This window comes from Lactuca virosa, chromosome 5, assembly GCF_052849685.1.
Source record: "Lactuca virosa cultivar CGN04683 chromosome 5, Lactuca_virosa_CGN04683_v6, whole genome shotgun sequence".
NCBI lineage: Eukaryota > Viridiplantae > Streptophyta > Magnoliopsida > Asterales > Asteraceae > Lactuca > Lactuca virosa.
Genome location: NC_136430.1, coordinates 364303825 through 364328210, shown reverse-complemented (window position 1 = coordinate 364328210; position 24386 = coordinate 364303825). Strand labels below are relative to the sequence as shown.

The following is a 24386-nucleotide window of genomic DNA, read 5'->3' as shown; positions in this document are numbered from 1 at the left end:
TTTTGTAGTAATATATATAAACAAAAATAAAAAAAAATCAAATAACATTTATATCATAAAATAAAACAATAAATATGTATTACATTGGAAAATGAAAAGCGGTTAATCTAAAATTAATACTTTGCGATAAACAAATCAACACTCTATTATCTACTATTTTTGCAGTTCTTTAAAAGCCTTAACAATTTTCTTTGCCGATTGTAGTTGTCATTCAAGCTGCTTGCATTTTGTGTTGTGTTGTGTTGTGTATCTTTGGCTTTCATTATTTCCATAAGTTCTTCGTTTTCCTCATTTTGTTTACTTGGAAACTCTCTCAATTCTTCTAATTCATCATTTTTTTCGAAATATAACATAGTTCCATTGTACTGTTAATCATCGGAATCACCTTTACAAATGAGCCAAATACAAGTAAAATACAATTAGCATGTAGCAGGAATGTAAACGGAATCAAACTAATAGCAACCATCTAAAAATCAATTGACACTTCTAAATTTAAGAGCAACCAAACCTACTCCATTGTGGGGACAAATAGCAAAACGACATTAACTTTTGGGGCTTCACCAAAAAAGCATCAAACCAATAAAGCAATGACCTGCATAGAACAACAAACAAATTTAATATACGATCTAATCAAAACCCCACAAATTTTGATAAAACACATGAGCAAAAACATATCCAACCATCTCCAATGAAATCATTTAAGAATGATATCCCTACATGCTAATTTACAATACCATTGACCCTTTCAATCGTATTGTAAATTGTTGAATCCACCAACATTTGAAACTAAAAAAAGCAGCAAGCACCTGCATTAAGAAAAATAAATATATAAACTCCATAATTATCTCATTAACAATCATGTCTTGGATACTCATACACTATGACACATTTCTTAATCCATTAATTTTTTTTTTGCCATTGCCACTGTACCCTCGCTTAGGCATTTAAACAAACAGGTTGTATGCATATCAATGTTCCACAAGGTACATATGAAATTAGTACCTTTAATGAACCCGTGTAATTAGATGTATTCCAATCGAGCAATATAAACATGAAGTACATGAAAAATGCAAAATAGGGCAGCAAAAAAATACAACCTGTAAAACAGCAAGCAAAACATATGAAAAAGAATTTCAATAGAGAAAATAAATCAATTGAGAATATACAAGATACCCAAGAACCCTAATTTATCAATCAGCTTAGTTAGGGTTTTGAAATTACCTCGTGTTTTTTTTAATTAGCATAACAGAGAACTGGGTAGACATATCTAGCATCAATCTCAGTCATTGATGACCAGCGCCTTCGTGAGTACCACATCTGACACCTCCCCCAACCGCATTTGTATCGCCTTCCCGAACAGTCTTGCTCCTACTCTCCAACTCTCTTCGTCTTCATATATGTGATATCTCTGATTCAGTCGATCGAACACACACAGTGTGTGTGCTGTTCGTTTCTCCCTATCGCAGAGAAAACACACACACACACACATATCTTTATTTGTTTCTCTTTGTTTTGCCCTCTCTTGATCGTTCTATAGGGATAGATTTAGGGAAGCGGGGTTTTTAAATTTTTTTTTTGGTGATTTTCGTTTACGAAGGAGGGAACACCGAAATATTTTAAAAATATAGGAGGGAATATCAAAATTTATAAAAATTTATCTATCTTAAATTTCGGAAAAAAATTTAATAAATAAAGTTTTTTATTATATAATTTTTATTTTATAATATTTATTATTATTTTTTATCTTATAATTAATAACTTTTTAATATAATCATTATTTTAAAACTTATATATCTATTAATATTTATAAATTCTGAATGATAATATAAATATTTTTATTTTTCTACTCATGGTAGTTGCTTATGGTGTCCATGGATGACATATGGGTCATTGGTCAACATGGTAGTTGCTTATGGATGACATATGAGTCATTGGTCAACATGGTAGTTGCTTATGGATGACATATGGATCACATATGGGTCATTGGTCAACATGGTAGTTGCTTATGGTGTCCATGGATGACATATAGGTCATTGGTCAACATGGTAGTTGCTTATGGATGATATATGGATGACATATGTCTCTCTATATTTAATTAATAATTTTATTTAACTTCATATTTTTAAATTTAAACTGTTAATTTATTTACAAAAATGCCCGTAGGTATTTACAAAAATACCCTAACCATTTACGTAGTAATCAATCTTTGTTAATTACTTAAAGGGCAATTATGTCAATTCACAGTCTACATATTTAGGCGTCATAATTTGTAGTCAGAGTCATGCCATCGATTCAGTTTATCGGCGATTGATCATCTACATTCCATCCCCAACAGTCAAAATTTCGGCAAGTTGATCAATAAACCCTAAACTCGTTGTTGTTATCTAATCCGAATACATTCGACGCAGTTCAACATAATGGCAGCGAGTTGTTCATCAGAAAGAATGCAAACAAGACAACGAGGAACAAGAATTACTGCTCTGCCATCACACTTGATCGAAAAAATAGTGCTTACGGTTGGAGGAAATTCACCAATCGATGCTTTTAAGTGCCAGTTAGTGTAAGTATGGTGTGTATTACTTATATTATACTTATATACATATTTAATTTAGTGGTTAATATATTAACTTTGTTGATTTCTGTGAATTACAGTTGCAAACTCTTTAGAGATTCTTTAACATCAGACACAATATATAAAATCATAGACACAAATCGACTACGGTTTCGTCGTCCCTTTAGTATTCGACAGTATAAAGTCATAAGCAGATGCAGAATGTTGAACAACCCACACGTACTCTTCAATGATGGAATGATAATTTTTTTTAAGCAATCGGATAATTGCGAATTCAATTAGTTTTCTATATTTGTATTTTTAAAATTGTATGATTACTTATTTGTATGTCAGGCGAAGTATTTTACGTTAGGGGAAGAAATAGAAGGGAAACAGTTGCTTCAAAATGCAGCCGATCAGGGGCGTTGGATGCGATCTTCGTTCTGGGAATGATGTTGATGGCCGAAGGCATCGAAAGGAAGCAAGAAGCTCTGATCATGTTAAATAATGCTTACGTTAATACTAGAAGAAGTTGGAATCTAAGGCATACCTGTAACAAGGTTCAAAACCACTTGGTAAGGAAGTCAAAGCAGATAACATTGCATGGCTTACATAGAAGTTGTGCAAAGCATCCTTCTGTGAGCAGTTATGTAATAGCTTTTATGAATCAATACAGTTGGTTGTTGAATTGTGAAATTTGTTTGTGGGATGCAGTTATTGTGAAGTTTGCTAGGATGTTTGACATTAGTTTAGAGTAGTTATATATATAAGATAGTTGTTTGATTCACACAATTAGTGATGCATATTGTATGTGTATTTTGGTGTTACTTTTGATACGTATGTATATATATGTTACTTTTGATATGTATGTTATTTTTGTATTTTCCATTTTACTAACCAAAAGTTCATTGTGACCTATTTGGTTAGATTTCAAGGGCAATTTGGTCTATTTGCAATTTATAAAGTGAAGGCGTCATTTTTGTTATGGAAATAAAAAAATTTGTTTAATCAAGTCGTTATTAAGGAAAATGCTATATAAGGAATATATATTTTAAGTAGATCTATATTTATATTTATTATGAATGTTATTTAAATTTATAATTACCCGTATACTACATGGGTTTTAACATGTTATTGAATAATATTGACCCAATAATATGACCTAGTATCCATCCAACACATTGAAATCTACGGTTGTCAAAGGTTCCGTAATCGATACACACTCTGTTTGAATATGTGTTCTGCAAGTGTCGATCTCAATTAAAGCATTCTACTAATATTCTAAGCTATTATCCAATTACAAAAGTTGTTCAACCATTCAAATTAGAAAACTTTGAAGATTTGTTCATCATTCGGTCATTAGCTTAGTGAAACGAGTCGTTGTGAAGGTACATTTGTGATGTTTGTATGATAACTATATATTTAATTCAAATGTCATATATGAATTCAAATCAACATTAATGAACATACAATTAATATTGTGTTATTTACATTTATACTTTACAGATTTAAGACAATGAACAATCCAAGTATAAAGTGGATGTATGAAAGAAAAGATAGTAGTAGTTGTATATCATATGTTTTCGTACAAGGAGTGAAAAAATTTATAGATTTTGCTACCAGTCAACATAGGTTCATGGACGAAGATAAAATCAAATGTCCATGCATAAAATGTCGAACATACCATATAGAGAAGTTGATACTGTTAAGACTCATTTGTACAAGGTTAGTTTTGTTGAGGAATATTGGTGTTGGGATAAACATGGGGAAAAAGCAATTGATGATGACAATACGTTTTTAGGGGTGGATGATTCAAACACAAATTTTAGTGAAGGTGCTTGTTCTTATAGAGATATGGTCATAGATGCAATGGCTCGTGATTTAAATAATAGTGATCCTGAAGAGGAGCCAAATGCACTAGATAAAAAATTCTTTGATATGCTAGATGCAGCCGATAAAGAATTGTGGCCTGGATGTAAAAAAGTGACACAACTATCTACTGTAGCTAGACTATTGAATATAAAATCAGAGTATCGCATACCTGAGCAAAGTTATGATGCTATCTGCCAGTTGATAAATGATGTGTTACCGGAGGAGAATAATATGGTAGGTAGTTTATATGAGAGCAAAAAGTTAATACAAGCACTAGGTTTGCCTGTGGAGATGATTGACTGCTGCAGATCTGGATGTATGATATATTGGAGGCAATACAAAGATCTTTATCGGTGCAAATTATGTAATGCAGATAGGTACAAACGGTCAAAAAATTTGGCCAGATGTTCTCGCGTATCCTTCAAGAAAATGCATTACTTTCCTTTGACTCCAAGGTTGAAGAGACTGTATGCTTCACAAGCCACAACCGCTTCCATGCGATGGCACTCCGAGAATCATGGACATGATGCTGGAGTAATGTGTCATCCATCCGATTCAGAAGCTTGGAATCACTTTGACAAAAGCCATCCTTCATTTGCAGCAGAAGTACGTAACGTGAGATTAGGCCTAAGTACAGATGGGTTTGCACCACATGGAGCATTTGGAAAACAATATTCATCTTGGCCTATTAGTATAACACCTTATAATTTGCCACCTTCTATGTGCATGAAAGAGCCTTACATGTTTTTGACCGCACTTGTGCCAGGACCGTCAAACCCTAAGCATAAAATAGATGTATTTTTGCAACCAGTTGTTGCAGAGTTGGAGCAATTATGGGAAGAAGGCGTAGTAACATATGATATATCTTTAAAACAAAATTTCCATCTAAGAGCAGCTTTGATGTGGACAATAAGCGATTTTCCAGCATATGCAATGTTGTCCGGATGGTCTACAGCAGGTAAGCTAGCATGTCCACACTGTGGGAAACATACACAAGCATTCAGACTAGAGAATGGTAATAAGATGTCATGGTTTGACTGCCATAGAAGATTTCTACAGGTAAATCACCCATATGGAAAGGATAAAAATAAGTTTAGGAAGAATCGTCAAGTGATAGAAAGTCCTCCTCCAAGTAAGAATGGTGAACAAACTTTAAGGGAGATTGAACAATTAGGTTTGGTAAAAGTGACTGAACTAAATGCTGATGATGTAAACAAAAGATGTGGCGATCATGGTTGGAAAAAGAAAAGCATATTTTGGGATTTACCATATTGGAAAACAAACCTCATTAGACATAATTTTGATGTTATGCATATTGTTAAAAATGTATTTGAAAACTTTTTTTACACTGTAATGGATGTCAAGGGGAAGACGAAAGACAATGTAGCAGCCAGAAGAGATCTGAAGCTCTATTTGTCACAACTGGCAAAATTAGGTTAAGATGTGAATTCCTAAACAATATAATCTCCTTGTATAAGCCCAAAAACTCGATCCAATAAGCCAACTCCAATCATCTTTGGGCTTTAGCCCAAAAATCCTCAACCCAAAACCTTTATTGGACCAAGATTTCTTTATTGGGCCCTAATGGGCTGATAACTTCTTCACTTAGTCTCTATGGGCCAAAAACTCTTACTAAGTATTATTTTGGGCCGAAATTTTTTTTTTTGGGCCTTCGAACCAAAAACCGTTTATTAAGCCCCGATGGGCTGAAAATCCCTATTAGGCCAACCAAAAATCGGGTTTGATCTTTTGGGCCAACCTTGGGCCAAATGCCTCTCCAAACTAGGTTAGCCCATTATAAAAAAAAAGGAAAGAAAATGGTGTTTTATGCATGTGACACCTCACCATTACACTTCATGCATCTAAGCTTATTGCCCAACAAATAAACATGGCATTCACATCACCTTTTAGAAGTAAACTCCTACACTATCCCCTCTCCTTCTCCTCTCTCGGCCTATACATACACACACACACTTCACAAATCTCACTTTCCTCACTAAACTCTCAAGAAAACATCCTCTTTATCCTCTCAAGCATTTTCCTCTTTATCCTCTCAAGCAACTTCGAGTTCTTCATCATCAAAGGTTGATTTTTAAGCTTCTTGGTAAGTCAATATTCATCCCTAGATGTTCTATTTCAAGTCTATGCAAAGATCTTTCTTCTTACAACTCCATTTTCGTGAATATGGAGCTTAGATCCACCACCATTTCGAGATCTCTCAAAGAACTCAAGCTAGGATTCAAAACTACTTCATCTTCTTCATCTACATCTAGAAAACCCCAAGGTGAGTTCATACCCCTTTGTTTTCGGTTTTATAATGTTTTGGGGGAGAATACAAGTGTTTTTGTGTTAGATCTATGTATATATGCATGTTTATGTGTTTAACTTTTAGATCTTTACTTGAAAATGAAGTTTATCACTTGGATCTTCATAAAAACCTTGAGAAAAGTATATGTCATCACATATAATACATGTAAACTTGTAGATCTGGGATTTATCCACTTAAAATAGCAAAAACAAGTGTTGTGAACAAACTTAGATAACTTAAATTCAAAAATTAGCCCTTGACAGAAACGTTTTAGTCCAATGTCGAACTGTTTTGACCTCCTTAATGGTAATATTTTTCAAAAATGTTTTACATGAAAAACGTTCAGGTTATTACCTTTAAAATGACTACTCTCACGTTTTCATACGATTTTTCTACTATTTTTGGCGAATTTTACAAAACTGCCTATCAGATTTGAAATAATTTCGGACCAACCTGTGAAGGTGAGCAATTTCACACTTGTTAGAGGCCAATAAAAATTATGAGAAAAACTGTGAACAAAGTAGACAAAATTTCCAAACTTCCAGAATTTACGGATCCAAATTTCGACTTACGATGATTTTTCTACAAATTTTCCAACAACTAGGTCAGAAAAGCCAAAAACCAGAAAAATGTGTATTTCACAAAAATCAAGCCAAAAATGATATTTTTGACAAAAATGGGTTTAAAATGTTATTTTTACCACAAACTAGTCAAAAACACAAGTTTTGAACAAAAATGGGGACTAAAGTGTTATTTTTACTATAATTAGGCCTTAATTGAAAATTTTGTGGCTTATTGGGCCAAGAACGTCATTTTTACAAAAAGTGGGCTTTTTATATCAAGTTTGTAAATAATCGAGCTAAAATAAACAAAACAATAACAAACGGGTTAAAAACGATATTCATATCCTTATTGGGCCTGGAAATAATATACATGTTTAGTGGGCCTTAGTGTCCTTTTACATGTTTAGTGGGCCTTAGTGTCCTTTTACAGGTTTAGTGGGCCTTAGTTGTCCTTTTACATGTATATTGGGCCCAAGATATACATTCATATTCCTTTTGAGCCTGGAAATAATAGACACGTATAGTGGGCCTTAGTGGTCCACTTACATGTTTATTGGGCCTGCGAATGAGTTTTATATGTTTTCTTCTTTTTGCATAAACTTTGATTAAGAATCAAGTGAGACTTTTCGTTTGGCACCATATGAGTGTACAAACGTAGCCTGTAGTTATAACCAGAGTCTCCCGGAGAGAGAGCGTGAGTTTGTGTATAGATCTATACGGGGGTGACACCCCACACCTGAGCTGTTCGCTACAGTTAGACTAGGCCAGTCTAGGGTGACAAACCGTACCTTGTTCTGTCGGCGTCCCAAAGACGCAAAGACAGGAGAAATTGTCATTATTTAGTATGGTTATAACGACTCACTTAGAGGAATTAACGTTATAAGATTTACGGGAAACCATTCTATTTTCTTTTTGCGATAAAACGGGAAACTTTCTTTTTGATAAAACGACAATCTATACGTACCGGTACTCAACCACGGGGGTTGAGATTTCAGCATTATCTATCGCAGACAACATCGGGTTGTCTGGAAATCATTCTCTTTCTATTTTCGTAAATATTAACACACGTGCATTAATATAAGATCAAACACAAATATTTCAAACCATTTCTTTTTAGAAAATATCGGATTTCTGAAAGCGCTATGAAAACTATTCTAAACAAGTACAAAAACCATTTTTATACAAAAATGCTTATGAACTCACCAACTTTTTAGTTGACGCTTTTCAAAACGACTTGTATTCTCAGGGATCCAGTAACAGGTAGTAAGTTCGACTAGGAGATCAAGTGGTGCAACTTCAAGAAATTTTACTTTCTTACTTTTGTGTAACTGATGAACAAGTTCAATATGTAAACTATGTAAATGTGTATTTCTAATGTATAATGTTTGGTTGCTATGCTTCATTTATATTCAATTGTTATGATACTGTACACGAAGTCATCCGCCCCCGGACGTTTCCGCCGTCCAGGTTCGGGGGTGTGACACTATTGTAGGAAGAGAAAAGGAGTCGAAGATAATGAAAGAGCATACTACACTCTGGACAAGAATCAAAAGAAAGCCATATGCCAATGGGTGGAGAAATTGCGTTTCCCCGATGGTTATGTTTCTAATTTCGGGAGGTGTGTTGATTTAACAGGGTGTAGACTGTTCAGAATGAAAAGCCACGATTGTCATGTTTTTATGCAAAGATTGATGCCAATTGCATTTCGTACGATGTTGCCACAACAAGTGTGGGAAGCATTAACAGAGTTGAGTATTTTCTTCAAAACATTAACAACAACATCAATCACAACAAAAGACATGGAAAGGATTGAAACCGAGATCCCAATAATATTATGTAAATTAGAGACCATCTTTGTCCCTGAAAATTTTAACTCCATGGAACATTTACCAGTACCTTTGCCATACAAAGCGAAGATAGCCGGTCCTGTCCAATATCGGTGGATGTATCCATTTGAAAGGTTTGTATGGTAAATCGTAATGTATGTTGCTATTTTTGTAAGCTAATTTAAATAATCTTCACTATAGGTATCTAAATCAGTTGAAAAAAGATGTGAAAAATAAAGCTCGAGTGGAAGGGTCCGTTGTTAACGCGTACTTGCTACGTGAAGCATCAATATTTTGCTCTCATTATTTCGAGACTGGTGTCCCCACACGTAATAGAAAATTGCCTCAAAATGATGATCATGGAGGAGGAGATGAACAAGCGGATGCTAACAACAACATGTTAGATATATTTTCATATCCTGGGCGTCATTATGGAAGATTCACGATTAGAATGATGTCTGATGAGGAAGTGCATGCTGCCCAAACTTACATACTCCTTAACGAAGATAAGATCAAGCATTACATCAAGTTCGTACATCACTTTTAATTATAATAATCATTTGGTGTTTAATTGCTATGATCAAATAACATTTACATGCATGATTTTGTTTATTACATTTATAGTTACTTTAAAATGTTATTGAAATGTTGATATACAGAATATTTGAAGAGCATTTGAATGAACTTATGGGGGATATGGATGAACAGGTCCTTGCAGCTGAAGTTGAGAAGAACTTTGCATTATGGTTTCAAAACTATGTGGGTGTTATTTTTGTATTTTTTAAAATTTATTATTTTTTGTTATGGTTATAATTAACTCTAATTAAGTGTTTTACAATTTTTCATATAGGCATGTAAGATCCCGATAAACAACAAGTATATATTTGACCTTTCCAAAATGTCATTCAAAAAAGTGAAATTATATAGTGTATACTTTGTCAATGGTTACAAGTTTCATATAGAAGCTCATAGTCTGAACAAATCAACAACCAATAGCGGATTGTGTGTTAGTAGCCAAGGAGGTGATTATTATGGTAAGGTAGAGGAAATTTTAGAAGTTGAGTACCCTGGTTACCCAATTAAAACCACGGTTTTGTTTAAATGTCATTGGTACGATCCAACACCTAACATAGGAGTTAAGGTTCACAAACAATATAACTTGGTCGAGATAAACGTCAAAAGAAAATACAACAAGTTCGAGTCATTTGTTTTAGCCATGCAAGCCACTCAAGTGTGTTACATTCCCTACTCAAGTTCGAAAACAAACAACTCGGACTGGTGGGCTATATTTAAAGTTAAACCTCGTGGTTGGACCGATGAAAATCATCCTCAGAAAGACGTTACTTTCCAAGAAGATGAAGTTGAATCAAATGAAATCATTATACCAAGTCTAGCCGATACAGACAATCATGATGATGATCACGAAATGTCAAGCAACGATTCAGATAATGAAAATAATATTGATGAAGAAGGTGAAATTCATGAGGACGACAATGATGGTATTCCTAACAGCGAGGGTAGTTATGCGTATAGTACATCAAGCAATGAAGAAGAAGAGGACGAAGAAGAAGAGGAGGAAGAAGATAATGACTAGATGTTTTTGTGTGTTTAATGTTTTTTGCGATGAAATTAATTTGTAATTTGGTTTAATATCAATACATAAATGTAAACTAGGAAGAAAGCCCGGGCTTTGCCCCAGGATGTTTTTTTGTGTTTACATCATTCTGTTAAAAGGACATTTTAGTCATTTTTTCTAGCTATGTTGTTTGAGTAGGATGAAGTATTTGTAAAACCCATGTTATTTTTGTGATGAAGTATATTTAATGTAATTAAAAATAAGTTTGTAATGAATTCGTTATTATGGAAAATAATCTACATAGATTATATATACTTTAAATGCCCGGTTAATGTAATTAAAAATAACTTTGTAATGAATTCGTTGTTAATTATTCATTATAATACTATGTTTTCAATAAATTATACACAATTTGATTAGCACAACTGGCTTAACCGCGCCCTTTTCTAGCATAAGCTTAAGTTCGAGTCTGCTTGCCACCAATATCTATTCATTTTTACATTTTTTAGCCATTAGTTTATGCCACATATTACCAATTCAAAAACATTTCATTCAAACCATATCTTACAAACTCCAATGATCATAATAATAATTCATCCATAGTATAACAAAATTAATTAAGCGTACAACATCCCAATAAATGTCGTCACAAATTAGCTACGCGTTTTGTTCCATAGCAAAACAAGCAAACGATATCATATTCCATAGCAGAATTTCCTAGCAAATACCTACGAATGGTACTTCCATAGCAATTCAACTATGTAATTGGTTTCCGTCACAAACTCCGTTGCATATTAACTACGATGATGAATTCCATAGCAGCAGTACAACGGAAAGTGATTTGGTAACAAATATCGTTGGAAAATTGCTACGAATTTTTGTTCTATAGAACTATCGGTAGCATAATACCAACGGATATGGAGTCAGTAGCATTTTCCCTAGCAACTCCCACCCTCGCTACCAGAAATAAAATCTGTAGACAATGTGTAGCAACATTGCTATGGAACGACATTCCATAGCACGATCCATTGCAGATTAACAACGAAAATACGTTCCATAGCAACCTTCCATAGCAAAATCGCGTTTTTCTTGTAGTGTTATTATCATTATTATTATTATTATTATTATTATTATTATTATTATTATTATTATTATTATTGTTATTATTAGTAATAGTAGTAGTAGTAGTAGTATTTTCCTTTTGGTTTAACTAATAGTCAATAACTTTCTGTTATTTATTTGAATATCTATACACCAAAGAAAGCTCCACGCTAAACATTATAATGACAATATTTCATGTGGTTTTCTTTGGACTCATTATAATCATGGGTATATGCTACAGGAACCATGAAACCATAATCCAACCAAAAAGCTTATATCTTTGTGGTGTCAAAGGCAATATCGGTAGAGCATCCATCGTTTATTTTAGCTACATTGACTATGATTTTGTCCCAAAGATGTTTGAAAAGATCCAAAACCCATCCAAGAGCCTTCCATTGGGCATAATGTTGGAAAGAATATCCAAAGTCATTAACTATTGGTAATATTTCTAATAATAACATGGTCCTTTTGGGTTTGCCTCAAGACCCAAATTGAGTAGAATAAATAAAGGAGAAATTGGTTATTTAATTATTATGGTTAATAATTAATTAGAAACGAATTGGCAATATATTTTGGGAATTAATTAACAGTTTAATTAATAAAAAGGTTGAATTTTCCTTAATCGATAGTTGGTTAATCAGGAATGTTCCAGAACCCTTATAGAATTACGGTTGGACGAAAATCACTCCATCCCACACGAGAAAAGGAGTGAATTTCGTGGTTACCTCCTCATCCCACATGGGAAGGAGTAAAAAAACCTAGGAAGGGATCCAATGCTATAAATAGGGCCTTAGTAATTTAATTCTTCCTTGCATCTTGGCTTGAAGTTTTGCCAACCCTTCTTCTTCCCCCTCTTAGGGATGATTTCTAACCCTCTTAGTGTTTGTGAAATTGACCTTTCTCCTAGTTATTTTATTCCACTCTTTGGTGTCATTGGGTGTGATACCATTCTATGGGATTCTAGTTTGGGTCCTCTCTTCGAAGCAACTTCATGGAGAATCAAGATCTTAAGCATGGAGATCAAAGGCTACATAAGAGGTATGTTTTTCTTCTTTATGTTTTGTTTTCTAGGGTAGATGTAATTAGCATGAAACCATAGATCTATAGGTTGCATGTACACTTAGGTATATCGTAGTTTCATTTTTTCTGCTACCTAGTTTAGAGTGTATTTGATGCATAGAATACCCAACAGTGGTATCAGAGCCATTGGTTCATGATTACATTCATCCTAGATCTACATTTTCTGCAAATGCTTGTTTGAAATAGAATGAAGGAAGAATGATTGAAAAATTCATAATTATTAAAACCTTTAATCGCAGCTCACGATGTGAGCTTGTCGGATTAGGGTTTCCCTAAATTTTCATTTTTTCAAATTTGAAGATTTATTAAATATGGATAATTACCAAATTTAAAATGTTTTTAAATCTGGAAAATAATAAATATTATTTAATAGAGATTTGAATTTGAATCTGTATTTATTATTTAAATAGTGAATTTAAATATTTAATATTATTTATAATAGAGATTTATAAATTTGAATAGTAACCCCTCGTGATTTATTAATTGTTACATTGCGTCCTTGCAATTAATTAGAATTAATAATAGATAATTAAATTTAAAGAGTTTTAAATTTGCCTCTTATATATTAGAATTGTGTCTATTATATGTATAAGAAAGTTACAACATACGCCCTCGTATGTTTTAAATATTGACATTATCAATCTTACCTTGACTAGGCTCACCCATTTTGATGTAGGGGTTTAAGGAGGTCTCTATGATTCATAATGAGGTCGGTTTTTAATATGTTTCGCGTTTACTACCCTCACCGCCCTATTTCATTTTGAGAATGTAGTTACCGAAAGGGTTTGACAGTGATAATGGTCAATCTAAAAGTATTCTAATACAAGTATAAAACAAAATTCCGTTTTATTAATAGAATGTGAGTATCATATTATCCATGAAAATTCCACATTCTCTTTATATTCTGTTGATGGAGCTCGTGGGGATCATACGATTTTGCATGGTTAGTTCACAATCTATTTAATGTGAATCTTATGTTATCCATAAAAGTTGTACATTCTCTTTATAACTTATTGATGGAGCTCATGTGGTTAACCGACACACCAATTTGAGAGTATAAGTAAAAAATGATGTGGGACTCGCGAATCTCAAGAGTAACTTGAGCCGGGGACCATGCGATTTTGAATGGTCAATTCACCATATGTTCAGTGATCCGCGGCGACCCCATCATTGAATCTGAGATGAACATAATCTGAGATTACCATGCCATTGATAGTCAATGAATCTCAAAGATCTAGGAATTTCATGGTGATCGAAATTGGCAAAGGGCTTTTCCTACCTAAATAACTTTATGGTTTGTTTATGGCATGCCTTTACACATCATGGAGAAAAATATGGATCCTAGCCTTATTAAATAATTTTATTTAGGGTGATTATTTTCTAAGGATAAGTAAAACAAACTATAATGGAAATTGATATTGAATGATGTCTCTAACCTTATCCACTAAAGTCTACTTCTTTAAAACCTTTGAAAGGATTAGCTATTAGGATGATCAATATTGTCTAAATTCATAGTTTGGGGATAGTTCTCATAAAAGAAAGGATAGATCATGGCTTTGATAAAGCTTTTCCTATATTACTCCAAACATTGCATTCTAATCTATTAGAAAGAGCAATTATCAAGTGTACGTTGTAAACTGACATATTGAAGTAAAATGGAATTTCCTTGAGTTAGGAGTTGACTAAGGTTAGTCAACTAGTTGACATGTACATATAATCAATTCACTTTGATTCTGATATGAACAACTTGAAATGCCCATGAAAGAGTTGTGTAGCATGTTGACGTTTCCTTTTGGAACTAACATGGCCAATCATAGAAACTAAAAAAAACACTCCCATATTTTTACTATCATGAATAGAAGTGTCAAGAAGAAAAAAAGCCAATTGCCCATGGGTTAAAAGGGAATTAGTGTTGGTATACCTAATTTAGGCATAAATTCCAAGGACAACAGAAGGCTTATTCTGAGACATGTTCTGATAGCTATTCGTTTCCATAACAAGAAAGGACTTAGAAAGCATACATGCCCAAATACTTTTGAGGTGAAAGGACTGAAACATGAAGAAGTTAAATTTGAACATGGATCACGAGCCCTTGCTAATTTCCATAGGATCAAAATATAACTAGTTCTCCCATGTTTGATGTTCAATCAAATATATGGATTTATAATGCCATTGGAACATTACTTCCATTCCTTGAGTGTTTTACTAAGGATTGTGTATTGAAATTTGCAAGAATGTGCAGTGAATAAAATGAAGTAAGGAGACTGAAACATGGAGAATATAATTTGATCATGAATGCTAAGCCCTTTCTACTATTCATATGATCAAAAGACAAATCTTTTCCCAATTTTAATCTATGGTGTTGTAATTGAAATTGTTTATACTATGATTCATGAGATAGTTCTGTCTTATTTAAATATAGAGCATTCTAACATGTTAAAAGAAAGTCATGAAATCTATGAAGCAAGTATAGTAACAATAGTTCAAAGTTGATTCAAGTATTGGAATAAGATGTATTATTGTATAAATATCTATTGAAATTAGTTTAACTAATGGATCGTTCAGATTGACCATAATAAGTACTTATTCAAATACATCCAAATGATTTGGGTAAATGTATTTGTGGGATCATAGTCTTGAAACATAAATGAGAAGCGCATTACCAAGTATCCAATTGGATCAAATTTTGGATATCATTTGACCTAGAGTCTCATGATAAATGCAACTATTGTTTATCAAGATAGATGATGAATACATCACTAGGTGATGTGAATATATGTTGGAATTAGTTTGCACTAATAGACCATTCAGATTAATCACGATACATGGTAAGACCAACTTTGTATGAATGTGAGTCTAGAACCTTTCAGGTGTTCAGAGCTCTCATAAAGCAAAGTTAAGAATCAACTAGGCAATAGGATGAGACACTCATAGTGAAAATATCAATCCAAAACTTTATCGATCGTCCAAGGAATTGTGAAAGAGTCTCACGAGCTATCTCCACCCAAAACACTGCCGCTAGGAGTGTTAGTTGGATAGAGAAACAAATAATGCATTGATTTTGTACTAGATGGGTCACACTATGTTTGCTAACAATTCATGGATTATACCAAGAACAGCGTTACGAGAAGTCCTTTGGTCATGTACAAACTGAGAAGGTTCATGAAACACTCTATGAGATGTGAAGTGGGATTCATTCCTTACTAGAACATATGGAAGTCTACGATTATTAGGCTTACGCTCGTCGTGAAGCGCTCGACAATCTAGAACTTAGAATAGAGATGTGTTATCTCGTTGGAGAACCCATCAAGCAATTTGGATACTTGTTCAACAATCGTTCTGAGAACAAAGTGTATGTTGCTTGAAGGGCAATCTTCCAAGAGAATGAGCTGATTTCCAAAAGGGCTAGTGGGAGCCACTTTGATCTTGATAAGATTCGAGAGTCAACCAACGAAGAGCCTAAAGTTGGACCTAGCATTCAATTCGAGGTTGAAAGAGCTATTGAGGAAACTGACATATTTCCACTTTTCCCTTATAGATCTGATAGATGAAGTTATACACCTAGTTATATAAGAGTTTATATTATTGAGGTATATGAGTCACTGGTAGATAGCAATCAGAATTACCACCTATCGGAATCTATGGTAGGCCCTAAAGGCTACAAAATGGAAGGAAGACCTAGAAACCGAGATTCAGTCCATGTATGTTGAAACTGTCACACCCTCAAACCGGAACGGCGAAAACATTCAGGGGCGGAGGACGTCATGTTTAGTATCACAAGACATGCACCATAGTAATCAAAGTAACAAACAACCATTTCATTAGAAAGAAAGTGTTTACAATGTATGTGGTTCACATAAGATAGACTACAAAAGTAAATAACAAAACAAGAAATGAAGCTACTATGCTCCATCTTCTGAATCCCAGCGCGCCTTGTCTACTAGTTACCTGAGAATACAAGTTATTTTGAAAGAGTAGATCAGCATTCAAGCTGGTGAGTTCATAAGTATTTTAGTGATGTAAAGTAAGATGAAAGTTCTTTTTAGAAAAGTTCGACTGTTCCTCCAGAAGATCCTATATCTTCTGATATGATGAAAGATAAGTAAAAATGACCCTACAATGCTTTCTATGAGTGCTAAATGGATACAAGTTATATAGAATCCAGATCAAACAAACAATCGATTGTGTGAATCTACCCTAAGCCAACTACCAAACAAGGAATAGGGAATGAGGCGGAAGTCACACATCCTATTGTTTGTTAGATCTTTGTTTTATATAACCCTGGCGTATTCGTTTGGTACTCACGGAATTAATTGTAATAGTTCCTCTATATTTGATGAAACATTCTTTAAGAAAAACCCTTATTTTCTTTAGTAAAAATGGTAACCACAATATTTCCTTTTATAATCACTTAGTTTATACTTGCTATATATAATCTAATATCGAACGGATAGTTAATTGTATGAATCTGCCCTAAGCCCACAACCAAACAAGGAACATGAAGTAAGGCGGAAAGCACACATCCAACTACCTGTCGGATATTAATTATATATAACCCTGATATATAAACTAAGGTACTATAGAATTAACCACCAAAGTTCCTTTAAATTATACTGGTTTAATAAAATGGATTAAACCCTTTTACTGATAAGTTTCTAGTTTAGTCTACTAAGTGTTCTATCTGAAAAGTATGGGTTTGTACTAGAAAACGGTATATTGAATTTGTATCCTATGACCTGACCCATACTTGGTAATCCTTATGATTACTTGGTGTATACGGAATATATATATATATATATATATATATATATATATATATATATATATATATATAGCTAAGATCGAATAGATAGTAGACTGGGTGCATCTTCTCTAAGCCCACAACCAAACAAGGAACATGAAATGAAGCGGAAGGCACACATCCTACTATCTGTTGGACTCGATTAATATATATCCCTGATGTATCTACCGAGGAATCATAAAGCTAGCATTATAGGTCCCCTTCTAACTGAATGTTCATGTTACGAGTAAGTTATGTGGCGTTGTTCTAATATTTGGACGACTACTAGAAGTAATGAAATCATGTACTCTTAACGCCTCAGTCGATACTGTTGTGAATTTGTATATATTTATGTGTTTTATTTATTATTGTCCGGTACTTTGTAGATGTACCCTTTATAAATAACTCCGGTATGATATATTATCACCCCGTGTTTGCTAACCCTGGTACGTTGTATTTGTACCTTTGTTAGTGCAAACCCGGGATGATGTATTATTACCTCATGTTTGCTAACCCTGGTACATTGTATTTGTATATTTGTTAGTGCAAACTCGGTATGATGTATTATTACCTCGTGTTTGCTAACCCTGGTACCTTGTATTTGTACCTTTATTAGTGCAAACCCGGTATGATGTATTATTACCTCGTGTTTGCTAAGCCTGGTACGTTGTATTTGTACCTTTGTTAGTGCAAACCCGGTATGATGTATTATTACCTCGTGTTTGCTAGCCCTAGTACGTTGTATTTGTACCTTTGTTACTGCAAACCCGGTTTGATGTATTATTACCTCGTGTTTGCTAACCCTGGTACGTTGTATTTGTTCCTTTGTTAGTGAAAACCCGGTATGATGTATTAACATAATTTGTTATAAACAATGAGTTAAAGATACGATCTCTTCCTAGGATACTAGGAATATATAGTATAAGTGTGTAATTAATGATTTGTTCTTCTGTTATAGTTATAGTATGTTCCTTCATGTACTAGTTATAGTATGCTCCTCCCTGTACTAGTTATAGTATGCTCCTCCCTGTACTAGTTATAGTATGCTCCTCCCTGTACTAGCTATAGTATGAACTGAACCCCTAAACTATACCTATTATAGTTTACTAGTATGTTTACTTGAACTGTTACTGACTTGAATAAAAGACTCATTTATCTACTGAGTTATGATTGTACTTCAAAAACAGAGTTTTATAAACAACAAAGTAACATAACTTTAAAAGAGTTTTTGAAATGATTTGATAACTTATAAAAACATAAGAAATCCTTTAATGTGATGGTTATCACAAACAACATTTACACAATTATAATTGTTTTCAACTTGTATTCCCTCCTTAAAAGCATTTAAAACATTTAAAAGATTGATTATAGGGGTATGAACTCACCTTATGTGGGTGATTCCATTGCAGATTCGCGTAAGGATGCGAAGTTCCACGAATGAATTCTCGAGACACAAACGAGTCCTAAATGACATATAATGGCATATATAGGCATGTAATTAGTGTTTAATACAACTAACATGCAAGGAAACAACCTTAGGGACTAGGAAAACTTGATAGAAAGTGTTACAATCACATGTGATTGACTAAAAGGGGTTTACGGCCACACAATGGAGTGTACGGCCAAGGGGTATACGGTCATGGAGTGTACGACCGTACACTCATGGGAAAACATGCAAAAAGGGGTGTTTGATCCATGGGGAAACTAGTTTGACAAATGCACAACAAGAGGATGAACAAAGCTCTCATTTTTGAAGGGTCTTGAGGTGTGTACGGCCACACCAAGTGTGTACGGCCGTACACACTCCAAAATGGATTCATTTTGGGTCTTGATTCGTAGGGATTCAAGGGTTCAAGAGTTCTAATGGATAACAAGTACCTAGTAAGTGTTTAAGGGCTTAGGTTATGAACCAAACAAGGGTATACGGCCATAGATAGAGTGTACGGCCGTACACTCTTGATGTTCTTGAGTTTGATGATGTTTCATGGATGAAATCATGGATCTTCACTAGATAAAGCAATGTATCAACTAATCAATGGAAGGAATACTTACATTTTTGAAGATCAAGGTGAAAAGCTTGATGATAGTTGAGAGAGAATTGGCTTTCTTGACTTGGAAGTGTGAAGAAATGAAGGGATGGCTTATATATGGGCATGGGTTCACGGCCACCTTGGGTGTACGGCCGTACACTCATGTGTGCAGCCGTACACTCCTCTTGGTGGAGTGTTTGGCTCGAGTGCAACATGAAGAACCTAAGTTAACTCATCCCTAAACCCAAAACTTGAATGTACAAGGCTTAGAACACTCAAACAGACCCTAAACAATGCTAAAAGATAGCAGAAATGAGTCTGACTCTCGATTGATTGGCTGGACTTACAAGGAAAAAAAATTTGGGTTGTCACAGAAACTTGGTAGAGTAAGAACTTGGCCTTAACCATTAGGTATAAGTGGATCTTCAAGAAGAGACAAGCATGGATAGGAACAGTCACATAATCAAACCAAGATAGGTTGTGAAGGATGTGTGAGCTGAATAAGTTCATTTATGGACCGAAATAAGCATCTCACAGGTGGGATCATTATTTCAATGAGAAAGTTCAAGGAGTTTGAATTTCGAGAATCAAAGATAATATATATATATATATATATATATATATATGTCAAATCTAGTGGAAGTAATTGGAATCTTTGTTTCAATGAGAAAGGTCAAGGAGTTTGAATTTCGAGAAACATAGATGAGCCATATATATGTCAGTGGGAGCACTATAGTCACCCTTGTGTTGTACATTGTCAATGTACGATTCATAGGAAACTATATTCTAACTTACCAAGTGTAAAAACTTGGCTTGGTATGAGAATTGTTTCTCTATGATACACATGGGAGATACAAAACACGTACATAATAAGGATCTATGGAGATTGATCAAATTGATTCGTTTGATTAAGCAAAAGTACATGGAATCTTAACGAAAGTTGACATGCAGAACTTGGAAATGTCTGTGCTTAATATGGCATGACACTGAGCGATGCTAATGTGCTAGTTCTACTATTAATCTAGAGGAAATGATTCGTGTCCTAAATGATTATGTTATGGGATCGATCATATATGCCAAGACATGTACCAGATTTGATGACTCGTATGCCTTGAGCATGAAAAGTTGGATCTGATCAATTTGGCAAGAATCAACGAATCAAGATCAAGAACATTCTTAAGTTTCCTAAGTGGATAGAGGAAATGATTCTGATAGTATGGAAGAGTTCATTGTAAAAGTTACATTCATGCTAAGTTTCACACTAATAAAGGCGATTTTGTTCGCAGTCGGAATTCGTGCTTTTATTGAATGATGATAAATTAGCATGGAAGAGTACCAAGTAATAAACCATAGTGGATTTGACAAACTTAGAATATATTGTAGTTGGTTAAAATTGTAAAGAAGAAAATGTGACTATAAGAGATTCATTAGTGACATCTTTGTTGAAATTCAATCATTGATGATCCTTATGAAGGTTCTTGTGACTTTAAGGGTGAACTTACCTCGAGTATGGATCCCAAGTCACACAAGCTCACATGATACATACTCAGTAAGTTACATTACATTTGATAGTGAGTCAAATGTAAAGACATCATAGTCAATAATTCATATCAAAAGATAAACTTGTAGATCCATTCCACAAGCCAATGTTACTGACCAAGTCTGACAGTCAGACAAAGTTAAGAGGAATTAGATTTTGCAAATGAGTTGGCTTGACACTTTTAGTTTAGTTTGTTTTAAACTTGAGAACATAAGCAATATAAGTGTTAATTCGACTTGGCGATTATTAAGTGGAGATCTTAATATATGATGGAGATCAGTCATTTCAATTAACTTATCACTGTGTTCTCCTTTTGCATGTTTGGAACCCACTTCCCGAGTATTAATTTACTCAAACGTCCACAGTCGTTCATACTCTTGGAAGTAAGTAGTGATTCAAGACTGTTATGAGCATTAGTGGATTGTCCATAGTGATTGGGCATAGCATAGAGATTGCGTTAACACTCATGAGTACTTAATAGAGATTTTAGTACTGGACCAACCCGTGCTTAGAGATTACTTCATGGATACAGTCACGAGTAATTCTAAGATGATAATATCTTCTATTCTTCAAACCTAGATACATGTGGGGTTTTGCTTTATGATTCTGTTATGCATTGGTCTACTCCGACTCTATCCATAAATGGTATTTATAAAGGGTATGTCCATGTGTGACATGATGAAGTAGACAAACCTATGTAGTCAAAGTTTATTTGTTCCTTCTGCCTTAAGAGGAGAAGCAATATATATGGGCCCCTAGATGATTTGGTGCTGAAATCTAAAGTGCTTGGCCGAACCCTGACTGGAATTGTTGTGTTCAATTTAGTAGTCAGATGTAGTTGTCACCAATCTATATCGGGAAACATAATCTTCAATTTGAGATTGACCATTATCCATGTCTCGAGTTCATACAGATAGCATAGAACGAAGGGATAGTTGATCACTTATCTAAGGGTTGAATCTTGATTAGATCAAGAGTTCGGTACTTGCATTGGATGGCTAAGTCTCTGTTGATTATTGGAGAAATATTGGTCCTCATATAGTTGATGACTTGTCCATGTGGGAGACTGTTGGAAAGAGTGTTCAAGGTCATTAACTGTTGGTAATATTTCTAATAATAACAGGGTCCTTTTGGGTTGCCCTCAAGACCCAAATTGAGTAGAATAAATAAAGGAGAAATTGGTTTATTAATTATTATGGTTAATAATTAATTAGAAATTAAATGAAATATATTTTGGGAATTAATTAACAGTTTAATTAATTAAAGGGTTGAATATTCATTAATCGATAGTTAGTTAATCAGGAATGTTCCAGAACCCTTATGAAATTAGGGTTGGACGAAAATCACTCCATCCCATATGGGAAAAGGAGTGAATTTCGTGGTTACCTCCTCATCCCACATGGGAAGGAGTACAAAACCTAGGAAGGGATCCAAGGCTATATAAAGGGCCTTAGGGATTTCATTCTTCCCCGCACCTTGGATTGAAGTTTCGTCAACCCTTCTCCATCCCCCTCTTAGGGATGATTTCTAACCCTCTTAGGGTTTGTGAAATTGACCATTATCCTAGTTATTTTATTCCACTCTTTGGTGTCATTGGGTGTGATACCATTAGAGGGATTCTGGTTTGGGTCCTCTCATCCAAGCAACTTCATGGAGAATCAAGATCTCAAGCATGGAGATCAAGGGATACATAAGAGGTATGTTTTTCTTCCTTATGTTTTGTTTTCTAGGGTATATGTAATTAGCATTAAACCATAGATCCATAGGTTGCATGTACACTTAGGTATATCATAGTTTCATTTTTTCCGCTATCTAGTTTAGAGTGTATTTTATGCGTAGAAAACCCAACAAATAATTGGTGCACTTATAATTGTTTCTGTTATAATGTCTTTTAGTTTTGTCATTATGCTTGATGGTTCCCTATAACAAGGTAAATAATTAGTAATTTTGTTGTTTTCTCGAAAATATATATGGTAAGTAAATTGGAGAACAAAACAAAAGAACCATTAGTCTAAGTTATTGTAGTTGAATTTTCTGTATTATAAATAAAAAAATCTTCAAAATCAATTCATTCTATTTGATTGAGGCTTTCGTTAATTGCATTTCCTAAATTCATGCAGAAATGAGAACCAAATGGGCAACATCTTAGTCACAAATTTCAACAATTTATCTAATATTAAAGTGAATGATGAGGGAAAAAGGAACAATTTGTGTGTTTTATGGGTATTTCAAATAGGAACGACGTGAAAGAAGGAAAGAAGGAGAAACGACCTCGAAAAAGGGAAAAGGTTTGAAACATAATCAGATTCCTGATTTCGAAAGGCAAAGTGTGTATGAATGTGATAAGAGAAGTGATAGAGAAACAATGGTGTATTGAGGCTTGTTGTGGGCTTGGACCTGATACATCCATGGAGTATGAAGCTTGTTATGGTTCTGCACATGACAATCATGATGAAAGGTATGTGAGTTTTGATCTTCGACTTCAATTCCCCAACAAAAAAGGTATCGTTCTTCCTTTTCTTGCTATATTCTTCACCGTTCACCTTCCAATTTCCACTATATATTATAAAAATAGTCTTGAATTGCAATCGTTGATGTTTTTGTGTAGCTTTAGAATCTCTTCTGTTTGAATTGCTGAAAGACCAAAGGATTGCATTTGTTGGGCTTACCATACATAATGTGTTTAACTAATGCACTAGTTTGTGTAATTGTGTATTACTAAATCTATGGAATGAATCTTCAATCTTAAACGAAATTCAGGAAGTTTGAGTTGGATCGACTAGGGTGGCAGAGGAAGTAGTAAGGAATGATTTCGAGGACGAAATCCAGTTTAAGTGGGGGAGAACTATAACATCCTATTTCGAAAACTTCTTATTTTAGGATTTTGAACAATAAATGGATCAAGTGAAGGCCTTGGGCTTCAAGGAATAGGGTTTAGACCCCATTGGATATGGATAATATTGGTTATATGATCCAAGCTCTTAGTTTGTGTTTTGGAGTCAAAGGGTAAAATGGGAAAAACGATGTTTTAGACTTCTTTCGTAAATTAAGAGTTTTGTTTCAGTATATGTTGAGTCAAAAGTAATTAGATAGGATTGTGGGGCTCTTCAATACCTTTCGTGCAAATAAAGAACGCCGAAAATGGAGTTGAAATGAAGA

The 24386-nt window shown here is 34.1% G+C and overlaps 1 protein-coding gene across 1 annotated transcript; it reads left to right on the top strand.

Moving 5' to 3' along the window:
- The first annotated feature begins 4222 nt into the window (after positions 1 to 4222).
- On the top strand, positions 4223 to 23857 carry LOC145113557 (uncharacterized). The gene is made up of 7 exons (XM_079049627.1): positions 4223 to 5858; positions 8798 to 9254; positions 9322 to 9648; positions 9780 to 9879; positions 9971 to 10619; positions 23550 to 23685; positions 23836 to 23857. Exons 1-7 carry the CDS (start codon positions 4223 to 4225, stop codon positions 23855 to 23857), a joined length of 3327 nt encoding a protein of 1108 aa, XP_078905753.1.
- Positions 23858 to 24386: the final 529 nt, after the last annotated feature.